Source organism: Phascolarctos cinereus, unplaced genomic scaffold (genome assembly GCF_003287225.1).
Source record: "Phascolarctos cinereus isolate Bilbo 61053 unplaced genomic scaffold, phaCin_HiC Scaffold_5;HRSCAF=322, whole genome shotgun sequence".
NCBI classification, from domain to species: Eukaryota; Metazoa; Chordata; class Mammalia; order Diprotodontia; family Phascolarctidae; genus Phascolarctos; species Phascolarctos cinereus.
In genome coordinates, this window is record NW_027555958.1 from 241,873,940 (window position 1) to 241,888,152 (window position 14,213).

Here is a 14,213-nt window from a genome sequence, read left to right on the forward strand (position 1 = left end):
AGTCTTCTTACACCTCACCCCCATGTGATCCAGTGACCCTAGGCTTTTTGCTGTTTTTCACCCCAGGTACTCCTAACTCTGGCCATTTTCACTGGTTGTCCCTTATGCCTGGAATCCTTTCCTTCCACATGTCTGCCTCCTAGCTTCCCTGGCTTCTTTCAAATCTCAGCTAAACTCTCACCTTCTACAAGAAGTCTTTCCAATGCCCTTTAAATGCTGCTGCCTCCCTCTCTTGATTATTTTCAATCTATCCTGTCTATAGCTTGTTTGCACAAGTATGGTTACTTGCTGTCTCCCCCATTAGACTGAGTTCATTGAGATGGAGACTCAATGAAATTTGCTTTTTTTTTTTTGTACAACATTTCCGGTGCTTAGCACAGTGACTGACATATAGTAAGTGCCTAATATGTGCTAGAGCATTCTGAGCTCATATTGGTCTGATCAGCCACATTCGGACACCCTGAAACTTGACTCTAGTACAGTGATGTTATTTTGGTCCTCTCTAAGAACGAAGCACAACGAAATGAGCCAACCATTTTGGAGAACAATTTGGAACTATGCCCAAAGGGCTACAAAAATGTGCACACCCTTTGATCCAGCAATAGCACTTCTAGGACTATATCCCAAAGAGATCAAACAAATGGGAAAAGGACCCACATGTACAAAAATATTCATAGCAGCTCTTTTTGTGGTGGCAAAGAATTGGAAATGGAGAGGATGTCCATCCATTGGGGAATGGCTGAGCAAGTTGTGGTATATGAATGTAATGGAATACTACCGTGCTATAAGAAATGATGTTCAGGCTGACTTCAGAAAAACCTGGAAAGACTTGTATGGTCTGATGCTGAGTGAAGTGAGCAAAACCAAGCAGACTTTGGACACAATAACAGCCACGCTATGCAATGACTAAGAATGTTAAACTGAACCCTTCTCAGCATTACGAGGATCTAAGACATCTCCAGAGGCCTCGGGATGGAAAATGCTGTCCACATCCAAAGAAAGAACTATGGAAGTCGAATCGCTATCACTTATTTTTACCTTCTGTTGAGTTTTGTTTCATCTTTCTGATGGTTCCTCCTATTGGTTTTAATTTTTACTTACAACACCACTAATGTGAAAATATGTTTAATGGGTATGTGAACGTAAAGCCTATATCAGATTGTGCGCCGTCTTAGGGAGGGTGGTGGGGAGGAAGGGGGAGAAAAATTTTCAACTCAAAAGCGTATGGAAGTGATTGTTGATAAATCAAAATAAATTAATAAAATTAAACAAAACAAAAAAACAAAACAGAAAAAAGAGAATGAAGCACAACAATCAACCAACCCACCAACCGAGTGCCTAATAAATGCTTGTTAACTGACTGGCTATACAAATATTATAGATCTATCATTTGGAAAAGAACTCTACTTAAGTCTCTTCCAGGAACTTGTAAAATTTAAAAAAAACTTTCTCATCAATATTTATGAGGAAGGCTAGAATCTATCGTGATATAGGAAAAGTGCTACATGGAGAGAATAGACATGAGTTTAAATCTCACTTCTGATACTTGCTAGCTGTGCGATCATGGGTAAGTCACTTACCCCTCTGAGCCTCAGATTCCTCATCTGTAAGATGGAAGCAATAATACCTATGGTGTTGCAGTGGATAGAGCTCGGATCTAGAGTCAGGAAGTTCAAATCTGGTTTCAGGGACCTACTAGCTATGTGACCCTGGGTAAGTCACTTAACCCTGATTGCCTCAAAAAGCAATAGCAATAACGACAAATTGAATGATATATATAAAGCATTTTGCTGGGAAGTCTTTTTTTTTTTTTGGTGAGGCAATTGGGGTTAAGTGACTTGCCCAGGGTCACACACCTAGTAAGTGCCAAGTGTGTGAGGCCACATTTGAACGCAGGTCCTCCTGACTCCAAATCCAGAGCTCTATCCACTGTGCCATCTAGCTGCCCTTACAAAGCATTTTGCAAACCACAGATCACTATGTAAATGTCACCCATATCAACAACCCAACCCTACTTTCTAAGGTGGGAAGGACAATAGAAGAAATATGTATGTCTTCTATAACAAAAAGGAAATTCCTTTTCCAATCTTCAGAATCCTTTCCCTTTCTTTCCTTAGCTGGTTCCTTGGCCTCTTTAGTCAAAATAATTTAGATGGCTTTACCTCTCCCCACTTTGTCCGTGATAGGACCAATAACTACCAGTGTTTCCCCACAATGTGGCTTGAGTCCTCTTTTCCCCCTTTCCTCCTGGGACAGGAATTAGTTTTTCTTAAAAGGAAATGGCAGCTAGATGGTGAAGTAGATAAAGCACCAAGCCTGGAGTCAGGAAGACTTGTCTCTGTGAGTTCAAATCTGACCTGAGACACTTACTAGCTGTGTGACCCTGGGCAAATCACTTAACCCTGTTTGCCTCAGTTTCCTCATCTGTAAAATGAGCTGGAGAAGGAAACGACAAACCACTCTAGTATCTTTGCCAAGAAAACCCGGAAGAGTTGGACATGCCTCAACAACAACAACAGAAGGAAATGAATCCATCCCAGGACCTGATTGGCCCCAGATTCCCTGGTGAAACTTCCTGCTTACTGCCATATAAAATCAGGGCCTCCTTTGTGTTGGTGGACTTATGAAGACCACTTGAGTCAGTATGACCTTCATCATATCCTGCTCTCATGACTAGATTTTCCATATAGAGATGAAGGGGACCTCTTACAGAGAAATTAAGTGCCACCATTTCCTTATTGCGTATCCTCACTGTGTTAGAGCAAAGCAAACATCTTTTCATTAACTGTTTGATGACTGTTATGTGCTTCATTTTGTCCCAGTATTGAATCCGAACTAACTGGCATTAGAACTACCTCCAACATCAGCCCTACCTACCACACATACAGAATCCCCACACACTTATTCTCATCTTATTCATCCTTTTCTGTCATTCCAAACCAGCTTTTTTGTACATGGTCCTCTCTCCAGTAAGTGTTCCATTCCTAATCATTCTCTGTTCTCTTTTCTATTTCCAAACTTTTCTGCATAAACTAATCAAGCTGTTTGGTGAGATGAGAGATAAAGGATTCTGTAGAGGATACTTACTTCAAAAGGAGGATGTAGGTTCAAATCTGGGCTTGGCTACTTCCCTACCTCTATGACCTTGGGCAAGTCATTTCACTTATCTGAGTCTCAGTTTCTTCATCTGTAAAATGACGATCTCTCAGGTCCCTTCTAATTCTAAGTCTCATGATGCTACACTCCTAGAACATAACTGAACAAAAATATTCACAATTGCTTTACTGGAAAGGTAAGAAGGTGCCAGGTAGTGAAGGGCTTTAAATGGCAGAAGTTTATGTTCCTTCCTAGAAGTAATAAGGCAGCCAGGTGGCCCAATGTATAGAGTGTGGGTCCTAGAGTCAGGAAGGCTCATCTTCCTGTGTCCAAATCTGGCCTCAGACACTTACTAGTTGTGTGACCCTGAGCAAGTCACTTATTCCTGTTTGCCTCAGTTTCCTCATCTGTAAATGAGCTGGAGAAGGAAACAGCAAACCACTCCAGTATCTTTGCCAAGAAAACCTCAAATAGGGTCATGAAGAGTCAGACACATAGAAGAAAGACACATGAAGAGATGTGGATCAAAGAAGGAAGAATTAGAAGACATACACATAGACAGACTATATACAAAAATAGCCAAAGACTATTAATATAATAATTATATAAACGTGATATAGTCGATATGATTTTTAAAAGTACATAGCTGAAAAAAATGATCATAAGATCCTAGGAAGGGACCACTGGAAGGCACCACTGAGGCCAATGTACTCATTTTACAGATGAGAAAAGTACAAGCCTTTGTAGACACTTACTAGCTGTGTGAGTCTAGGCAAATTACTTAACTTCTCTGTGCCTTATTTTCTTTTTCTGTAAAGTGAAGGAGTTAGCCTTTGAGGTCCCTTCCAGCTCTTAAACTATCATCTAACCCTGGCCCCAAGTGGACTCTTGTCTTGATCATGTTTACTTATAGATGTATATACATGTATATTATCACATGACTTGCCCAGGGTTACATAGCAAAATACAAGTCATTTAGAGCTTATGGTTTTATTGGAGACTGTATTTCCGATTTTATTTGAAACTGTATGGTGCTCTGTAAATGTGAGTTAAATTGTTGCAATTGGTATTAAATTTATAAGGAAAATAATTTGAAGAAATGCCCCAGGCCAAAGACGGTCACGTTGCCTAAATGGCACGATCTGACTGGTCCAGCATGGGCCTCCCTGGCTCCCAAATACCTCCCCTCCCAGCCTGCCAGCCCACCAAGTCCCTGAAATTCTGATCACTGCCATTCATTTCTTTGGGGGAAGGACCTCTCCAGGTAACCACTTTTAAAATGCAAACACTGGGGCCAAGGTTAACCCTTTAATGACAATAATAATTGACATTTAGGCTTGCAAAAACACTTGACACTTATCTCCTTTGAGCCTCACAACAGCTCAGTAAGGTATTATTATCCTCATTTTATAGATATGGAAACTTGTTAAGTGACCCTCCTGGATCATCCTGCTCATATGTGACAGAGGTGAGATTTGGCCCACGACCTTCCTAATTTCAAGTCCAGAGCTCTCAATTATGTCACCATGGGAGTTGGGCTTTAGAAGCAAGGAAGGAAAGAAACAAGCATTTATTAAGCACCTACTATGTGCCAGGTACTGTGCTCAGTGCTTTACAAATATTCTCACTTGATCCTCACAATAACTCTGGGAGGTAGGTGCTGTCATTATTCCTATTTTACAGTTGAGGAAACTGAGGCAGGCAGAAGTTAAGTGACTTGCCCAGGATCACACAGATGGTAGGTGTCTGGGGTGGGATTTGAACACAGGTCTTCCTAACTCCTAACTCTAGGCCCACTGCTCCATCTACTGTGCCTCCTTCAGGGTTCATAATGAACAGCTACGTCAGCCCTGTTTGAAAACGGCTGAGGACTGAGGATCTAGAAAGGGATGATTTTGGAGCCCTGGTCAGCCTTCATCTCTAGCTCCTAGATGAAACACCACCTCCCTAGTGAGTCCTTTCTAGACTTCTCCACCTGTTAGTGCTTTTGCTTCCTCTTCAAAAAAAAAAAAAAGGGAAAAAAGGCTGCCTTGTATTTGCTTTGAATATATTTTATATGTATGATGGAACTAACAGAGAGCTGGCCTCAAAACCAGGAAGACCATGGTTTCTACCTCTTTCATCCTGAGCAAATCACTTGACTCCTCTTTGTCCTAAGCAACTCTTTTTGGTTGTTCTCCTCCAAGACAATAAATTGAGGAGAAGGTGCCAACTTGTATCGATCCACTGTATATCCTCACTGGGGAGTTTTCCCTATACCACCAAATCATTGGTCCAGAACTTATCCCTTATATACATGTTGTCTCTTCCACAGAATGTAAGCTCTTTCAAGGCACTCTTTCATTTTTCTCTTTGCAGCTTCAGTACTGAGCACGTAGTTGGCACGTAAGAGATGCTGGTTGATTGATTCTTTGAGAAAGTCATGCCTTCAAGGGTAGTTTTAAGAGCCTAGAGACCGGGTGTCTGGGAGCAGGGAAGGGGTGGGCATCAGGATGGGGAAAGGATGACAAAGAAAAAATGAAGAGCTCAATGCCCTCATAGGGGTCAGTCCTCCTTGGAACTATCTGTGGCCTATTCTGACTATTCCTTGAGCCCCTCTTCCTGTCCCCTTTCACTCCTTTACCTCATCAGGTACCATGACGAGGGGATACTTGTCCTCAGACAGGAAGTTGAAGAGGCACCAGAGTCGGAAAGCATCCTGATTGGACAGTGTACTATCCCCGTTTCGGTTGGGTTGATAGTTCTTCTTAGCCGTCAGAGTCCAGCACAACTCATCAAAATGCTCCTTGACAAAAGCCCCTTCTTCCACCTGGGATCAGAGCCAAGATGTCAGCCCAAGCTGAGCAAGGTTTGGGGTAGTAGGTAGGGAGAATTAAGATGTGGATTTGAGCAGTGAGAAAAGTTAGGAATGGCAATTTGGCAGCCAAAGTAACCTGGAGTAGGTTGGAGGATGAGGAAAAAATGTCAAGGGAATTGGAGGGTGGAGGTGGGGGAGTTTGGATGGATTCAGGAAGTTGCAGTTTGGGAACCAGGGCAATAGGGTGGGGTCAATGAAGGATAGAGATGAATAGAGGTGGCAACTAGGTGAGAGGAGGTTCAAAAATGGCTAAAAGAGGTGGGTATAAGGGTAGAGGGGGCTTGGTTCTCACCTTGTCTAAGATGTACTTGTTGAGATAGGGCATGTAACCCTGGCTGGAGACTGGACCATCATCATCATCCCGAAAGTGTTCCTCCAGGGCCACAGGGTCATGGGGAATGTGCAGCACCGTATACAAGTTGTGGGACAAGACCTGGGAAAAGGGTCATTGTTTTAATCCTCCAGTCTCCAAACAAAGCTTTGCCAAAGGTTCCTGTTCCAGCCCATTGTCCACAGGACTGTCTTTGCCAAGCATGCGAAAGGTCCTCCTTCCCTCGACTCCTGACAAGGGCTACCAAGGTCCCAGGGCCACTTGGATAAGAACACCTTTTATGCTTAGGAAGATCATAGGTTCCTAGGACGACAGGTTGAAGGGACCCAGGTGGCGCCTCAATCCCCAAGGTGAAGCAGAGCCCCCAGACTTAGCCTGGCTTCCATCAAACACTCATTGTTTCTCCAATAGTGTTTCTATACCTAAATGTGTCTGTACCTGGAATTCTGCCTGGGAGGGGGGAGCTACCAGGTTGGTGCACCTCCAGAAAAACCTGAAGGTGAATATAGGAGGTCTAGGGAAGTGCATTTCAAATGATCAAAGGGGTAGGCTTTGGGAATGGCCCTTTGAGAACAAACCATGCGAGGCATGTTGATGCCGTGGGAAAAGCAATGGCATTATCCGTTATGTGTCATTAGGTGACCTTGGGCAGTGACGTCCTCTCTCTGGTCCTGCCATTTGTGACTTTAGGCAAGTCAAGTCATTTCCCCTTTGGGGCACTGCCATTGTGTGACCTTGGACAAATCACCTCCCCTCTCTCATCTGGCCATTGTGTGACTTTGGGCAAGTCACTTCCTCTTTGGTTTCCCCATATGAAGAACGAAGGCATTGGACTAAAGAATCTCTGGGCCCTCCCATCTGCAGAAAGCTTATTTTGATGAAAGCACATTTTGTGCCTTCCCTCTTAAAACAAAGGTAGGGAAAGGCACTTGTACTTTCATAGATACAGAGAGCCCCTGGGAGAGCCAACTCAACCCAGCAAAGGAAGGAAGCCTTCACCTGCTCTGCTCCTCATGGTCTCAGAGTGAGAGGATAAATGATTTGCCCAGGGTCATACAGCCCATTAGAACCCCAGTCTTCTTAGCTTTTAGAGACCAGCTCTCTCTCCACTAATCCATGCTGTTTCTCAGCAGCACAAAGGCAGCAGTGTTAATAACTCACCCTCCTTAGCATATTGTTCTGTTACATTATTTTCCAGGTATCTCATGTTTGTACATGTGCCCTAAGTGATTTAACTAACCACTCTGGGCATTCATTTCATCATCTGCAAAATGAAGGGGTTTAGAGTAGATGTTCCCAAAGGTCTCCTCCAGCTAGCTGGGTGACCTTGGGCGAGTCAGTTAGTCTTTCTCGGTCTCAGTTTCCTCCCCTGTAAAATCGAAGAGGACATACAACGTGTCCTCGAAGGTTTCATCCAGCTCTAAAGAGATGATCCTATAACGTTCTACATTGCATGTTTTTAAATACTTAAGAAGGGATCAGATCAAAGTTTATAAAATCATGAAGGGAATTGGCAGGAGAAACACTGGCTCATCTGAGAAATCCTGGTCCTGCTAAAACAAGGGCGCCCCTTGAAGCTCAAGAGGTGAAAATTTCTGGTAAATAAGAGTAATAAGTATTGCTCTGTGTACTCTAAGTCAGGGTACTGGCAATGTTTCAGAGCCAACAGCCAAGGTCTCATTTATTCATGGCCATGCAACTGGGTACAAGGATGTGTGACTAGGTGCTTTCCAGAGGAATGTACCCCAAGCTCTGCCCCACCAAATAATAACAACTGATCCTTATGTAGACCTTTAACATTTTTGAAGGATTTTTCCTTACCTTTTTTTGAGTCTCACAACCACCCTGTTGAAGTAGGGGCTAAAATTACCATTTTACTGATGAATATCAGAGAGGTTGAATAACTTGCTCAGAGTCAAGCAACTAATAAGTGTCAGAGGCAATTTTAAACCCAGGTTCTTGAGACTCTAAATCAAGTTTTCTTAACCTTTTTGGTGTTATGGATCGCTTTTGCAAATCCTGTAAAGCCTCAGGATAATTTTTTTTTTAAAGATTCATTATTGAAGGAAATGCTAAATTTCACTTTGCTGTTTGATGGAGTTAGATTCTTCATGACCCATTTGGGGTTTTCTTAGCAAAGGTACTGGAGTGGTTTGCTATTTCCTTCTCTAGCTCATTTTACAGATGAGGAAACTGAGGCAAACCAGGTTAAGTGACTTGCCCAGGGTCACACAGCTAATAAGTGTCTGAGGCCAGATTTGAACTCAGGAAGGTGAGTCTTCCTTATTCCAGGCCTGGCACTTTATCCACTGTACCACCTAGTTGCCCAAAATTTCAATTAGAGATTAATGAAAATTAAGATATGATTTTTCTTCCTGTCCAAACTCATGGACCCTCCCTCAGTTCTATCCATGGAGCTCTTGGGGACTTGTAGAGCCCACGTTAAGAACCCCTGATCGAAGTTTGGTGCTCTGTATACACTATACTGCAGACAAGAGGTCAGGGGCAGTGCCAAGGGATGGGCTCCTCCCTCTTTTACATGCTCAACTGGGTCTTGCTTGATAGCCTTGACACTATGGCATCATAACCTCCAACATATGCCTCCAGTACTTGATCTATGAGGCATTAGAATGAATTAGGTCAAGAAAGATTCAAGAAAATCCATGAATGACATCTACAGAACAGATTACTAAAAGATGTTTGGGGACTCACCATAGCCTGTGGGGGTGATGTTAGGGAGGAGACTCTTCTACCATATATTCTTCTACCTCCTGCCCCTGATTGTAATGATAGAACCCCGGCTGGGAGGAATAGAGCTTTGGCAAGTATGGGCAATCCCATGGACTTATGAGTAGTATTAGGCAGCATCCATGAAGAATGGCTGCCTCAGCCCAATTCATAGGACAAAAGCCAAAATAAGGCAAGTAAAGACAAAGTAAGAAGAATTCATGCATCACACACACACACACACACATGCATATACAGACATATATATATATATATGCACACTTACATACATGTATGTATATATTTATATACATACATATGTATGTGTATGTGTGTAAGTATATATGTGTATATACGTGTGTCTGTATATATATGTATATATACACACACAAATTTCTGTAATGTGTGTGCGTCTGTGTGTGGTCCAGACCTGTGAATGTTGGGAAATCCCTCTACTGATGCTGACTGACAACTCTCCCCAAACTCACAGTCTTAGAGAGTTACCTGGGGAGACCAATCCCTTTTATTTCTAGTGCTTTTTCCTGTCTATGGGCAGCTAGGTGATACAGTAGATAGAGTGACAGGCTTGGAATCAGGAAAACTCTTCTTCCTGAGTTCAAATGTGGCCTCAGACACCTCCTAGCTGTGTGATCCTGAGCAAGTCACTTCACCCTGTTTGCCTCAGTTTCCTCATCTGTAAAATGAGCGGGAGAAGGAAATGGCAAACCATTCCAGTATCTTTGTCAAGAAAACCCCAAATGAGGTCACAAAGAGTCAGACATGACTGAACAACTTACATCTACTTACTTTCTTTCAAAACCTAACTAAACAATCAACTAAAAACAAAACAACACCCCCCTTTTTCTCCAGAAAACCTTTTCTAATTAAGCTCAAACCAATGGTTGTGCCTCCCTTCTTCACACAAAGGTGGCCTTGTATTAACTCTCCTCGCTCTTTAAGATCCTTCCCAAGCCGCCCCAGGTTTGTACATGTATGCTACATTCCTTCAGGACAAGGCTCCTGCTTTCTTCTTTCTCCCACCATGATGCTTACAGCACAGTAGGGCATCACAAAGGCCCTGGTCAGATTTCCTCACATCTCACCTAAAGCCCACCTGCTGTCCGTTTAAGCCTCCCCCTTCTTTTTCCATTCTGGGTAGAAAGAAAGAGAGCTGTGTGAATGTGCTTGTCACATTCCCTTCTCTCAGAAATTGTTTCCCTATTGATTGAAATGAGAGAGTAGGTCTAACATTTTTTGTGTTACAGACCCCGTTGGAAATCTGGTAAAGCCCTTCTCAGAATGTTTTTTCAATGCACACAATAAAATACAGAGGACAACAATGGAAACGATTATGTGGAAATACAGCTATAAATATATTTTATAATGTGTTGGGGGGGTTTTGTCTGAACCCCAGGACTAGAAGATCTCTAACTAACGTCCCTTCTTCCTCTTCAGGCTCTGAAGTCTTTCTCTATCCATGTATGGGCAGTTCCTCAGTCCCCACCTTACTTTAATCACATCAGCCATCTCCTCTGAGCCCAATTTAACAACCAGTTTCTTCATTTCTCTTTCTTGCCACTGCCCTTCCCCAGGCAGGGCCCACACAAGTCCAAGGCTGGGGGAAGGGCTAGAACTAATAGATTCCAGGGCTGTGGCTATCAGTGTGGGCTCAAATACCCTTGTGGGGTATTAGGATGATGAGAAAGGGAGGGCTCCAGGAAGCCAGGGCCTCGGAGCCTGTCCCCAGACAGAGAGGTTGGCAAACCTCAGAGAGCTATGGCTTCCTGAATAGGGTGTGCTCTGGCTAGCGCAGTTGGGGTCAGGAAAGGGGTGTGGCCACCTTGGAGTGCTATGGCTGGGACCTAGGGTTCCCAAGGATGGTGAGCAATGCAGAGCCAGTCTGAGGTACCAGAGAACCCCGACGTTGGGATATATTTTTCCTCTAGTCTCCCCAAGGAAATATGGAATAGAATCATAGTCCTGTAGAGCTGGAAGGGACCATAGAGGTCATCTGTTCTCATCATTTTATAGAGGAGAAAACTGAGGCACAGAGTTACCTGACCAAGGCCACACAGCTCATGAAGGGTAGAGTCGGGACTACACTTCAGGTCTTTTACTCCAGGTCAGAGTTTTCACTACTACTCCACATACTAGCCCATTTATATAGTGCCTACTATGTGTCAGGCACTGTGTAAGTGATTTACAACGATCCCATTTGAGCCTCACAGAAACTCTGCTTTTATTATCACCATTTTACAGATGAAGAAACTGGGGCAAACAGAGGTTAAGTGACTTGTCCAAGGTCACACAGCTAGTAAGTGTGGGAGGCTGCATTTGGAATTGGGTCTTCCTGACTCTAGGCCTAGTGCTCTATCCACTAACTACTCTTCTCATGCTCCTACACCCACGTTCGGGATGTGTAAAATAGGCCCTGGCTCAGGAGATGGGTAGCAAACTCAGCACCTGCAAGGAAGAGGGGCAGAACAAAGACTCAAAGACTTGCATTAAGTGAAAATGTTTTGGCTAAGAGTTGCCCACTGACTTGCTTTTCACCACTAATACGGGTTTCCCTAGTCTCTTTCTTTCCTCTCCAAGTAGGATTTCTCCTTGTGTTTCTGCTGGATTGGACAGAACACTCTGGGTTCACTCCAGCCCCCCTCTCGGAACCTCTTCACTGGCTCGGGGGTTGGCCACTGTGTTATTCTACCCTCAAGTGGGGTGGAGGTGATGTTGGGTATTAAATTAGCACAGGTATCAAAACTGCCACTGGGCATCACAGCTGGATTCGAGGCAATGTGTTAAAGCAAAGGTGTCAAACACTAGGGGGGCTGAACCACAGCAAAATATAATTGGGAAACATTTCACAAAATAAATAAAAATACAACAGGACATAGATAATGTTACTATGTGGCTTTCTAAGTCAAAGTGCTAGATGCAGGAATTCTTATGGTCCCCTTTCTGTTTGAGTGTGACATCATTGCAGTAAAAAACTTTGTAAGGGGAAAGCAATATTTATTAAGCACCTACTAGATGCCAGGTGGCACAGTGGATGGAGGACCGGGCCTGGAGTTAGGAAGACTCTTTCTCCTGAGTTCAAATCTGGCCTCAGATGCTTACTAGCTGTGTGACCATGGGCAAATCACTTAACCCTATTTACCTCAGTTTCTTCATCTGTAAAATGAGTTAGAGAAGGAAATAGCAAACCACTCCAGTATCTTTGCTAAAACCCCAAATAGGGTCTCAACTGAATAGCAACAATTACATTCTGGGCACTATGCTTATCACTGAGGATGCAAATAAAAAATGAACCAGTGCCTGCCCTAACGGAGCTTACATTCAACCAGGGGAGACAACACAGACTTATGAGGAATATATTCAAAACACAAGCAAGGTACTTTGTGGATAGATGGCACTGGGAGCTGGGGTGAGGGAGCAGGTAGAATCAGGACAGGCTTCCTATAGGAAATGGTGCTTGAGTTGAGACTTGAAGGAACACAGGATTCTAAGAAATGGAGGTGAGGAGTCATGAAAATGGGAGATGGAGAGCCTGGTAGAGAATGGCAAGAAATCCAGTTTGATTGGATTGTAGAGTGTACAGAGGATAAAGGATGCAACATGAGGCTGCAGAATTCTTATGGGGCCAGGTTTAAATGCCAAACAGAAGAGTTTATATTTGATCCTAAAGGTAAAAGTGGGCTTCTAGAATTTACTGATGATAATGACTGATGTCATCAGCCCTGTACCTAGAGAAAGGGCATCAAGGAAACCTCATTGACCATCAGATTCTCAATCCCACCCTCTGAGGGAAACTTGCATGAGAGAGGCCAAGCTCTCTCTGTTCAGGGTTGTTTGACTTGACTATGCTTATTTGTTACAAATGTTTTGTTTTGTTTTCTTTTTTTTAACTGCGCAGGAGGAACAGAAAATAATTTTTTGTTAATTGAAAAAATAAAATTAAAATTAAAAAACCTTTAAGGCTCTTACCTTTTCTTTCCCCCATGATGGCACTAAAGGAGAAGGAAGTGTTTGTTTTTCCCAAACAGAAAGCCTTGAAGGCCAAGAAGGCAGTATTGAAAGGTGTATATAAGAATAGAACTCAAACATCCCTTACCCTCTGGTGACCCAAGACACTTTGGTTCTGAAGATAGCTCATGAGCCCTTGGAAAAGTGCCCCTAGCAGGAACAACCCAGCTTTTAGCACAGTGCCTGGCACACAGTAGGCACTTGATAAATGTTTATTGATTGACTACACCATCATCAAGTTTTCCTTGACCGCTAATCTGCTATGAACAAGACAACAGAACCCTGGTATTCATTGTGGATGTCAAGGCTGACAAACATTAGATGAAGCAAGCTTAAAAAGTATGACATCAGTGTCCTATCAGTGTCAATGCACTGCTCTGGCTTGATGGAATTAGGAAGGCCTACGTCCAACTTGCCCATGACTATGGTGCTCTAGATGTTTCCAACAAAATCAGAATTATCTAAGCTACATTCAGCTAGCTTTCTCTATATAATAATAAAGTTGTCTACTCTTAGAAACAAATCAAATAAAAACAAAAAAACCCTCTCCTTTATATAAGCTCTCAGTTTTTGGGAAGTCATAAATATTGAGCCTTAACCTATCCTGCTACAGTTCAAGACCCTTTCTTCTTATTCTGTTCTCACTATAAATGGGCAAAAGGATATTTTCCACCCTCTGTAAGTAACCTTTGAAAGAGCAAAATAATTATTTGCTGCCTTCTCAGCTTTCCTTTTTCTAGGTTGAATAATCCCACTCATTCAGCCTTTCCTAAAAAACCATGTTTTCCTTCTTTCTTCTCAGGATTTCTCTCTGTGTTTCTTTAGGACTGGTCAAAAGCACTCGAGGTATGGTCAGCCCCAAGCTGAAGACAATGACAGCTCCATACTGTCAATGGAAGCACCAAGGTTAGGGAGTAAGGAGAGGGAAAGGTGGAGAAGGAGAAAGGAAGGGAGGAATTCATTCTCTGTTTTGGCCATCTGGTGTTGGAACTATTTATCTCTATTTATCTCCCTTCTTAACTTCTTCCTCTGTCTTCTGACCACTTCTCTTTTGCTCTTTTACCCCTTCCGGCCTCCCTGGCCTGATCATTACTTCCTCCCATTTCAGTTCCCTTGTCACCACTGAAGGGACTTCCTTGGGCTTTACTTGGTCCTCTTTCTCCCTTCCATATCCTGTGA

General features: G+C 43.1%; 1 protein-coding gene across 2 annotated transcripts in view; it reads right to left on the reverse strand.

The window, feature by feature from the left end:
- Window positions 1-14,213, reverse strand: part of DEF6 (DEF6 guanine nucleotide exchange factor) — a 44,696-nt gene that overhangs the window by 26,978 nt on the left and 3,505 nt on the right. For both annotated transcript variants that reach the window (XM_020999583.2, XM_020999582.2), the window contains exons 2-3: window positions 6,246-6,386; window positions 5,720-5,905 (exon numbers count right to left, since the gene is read on the reverse strand). In XM_020999583.2, the coding sequence (XP_020855242.1) occupies window positions 5,720-5,905; window positions 6,246-6,386 (327 nt within the window). The remainder of the gene's footprint in view (window positions 1-5,719; window positions 5,906-6,245; window positions 6,387-14,213) is intronic.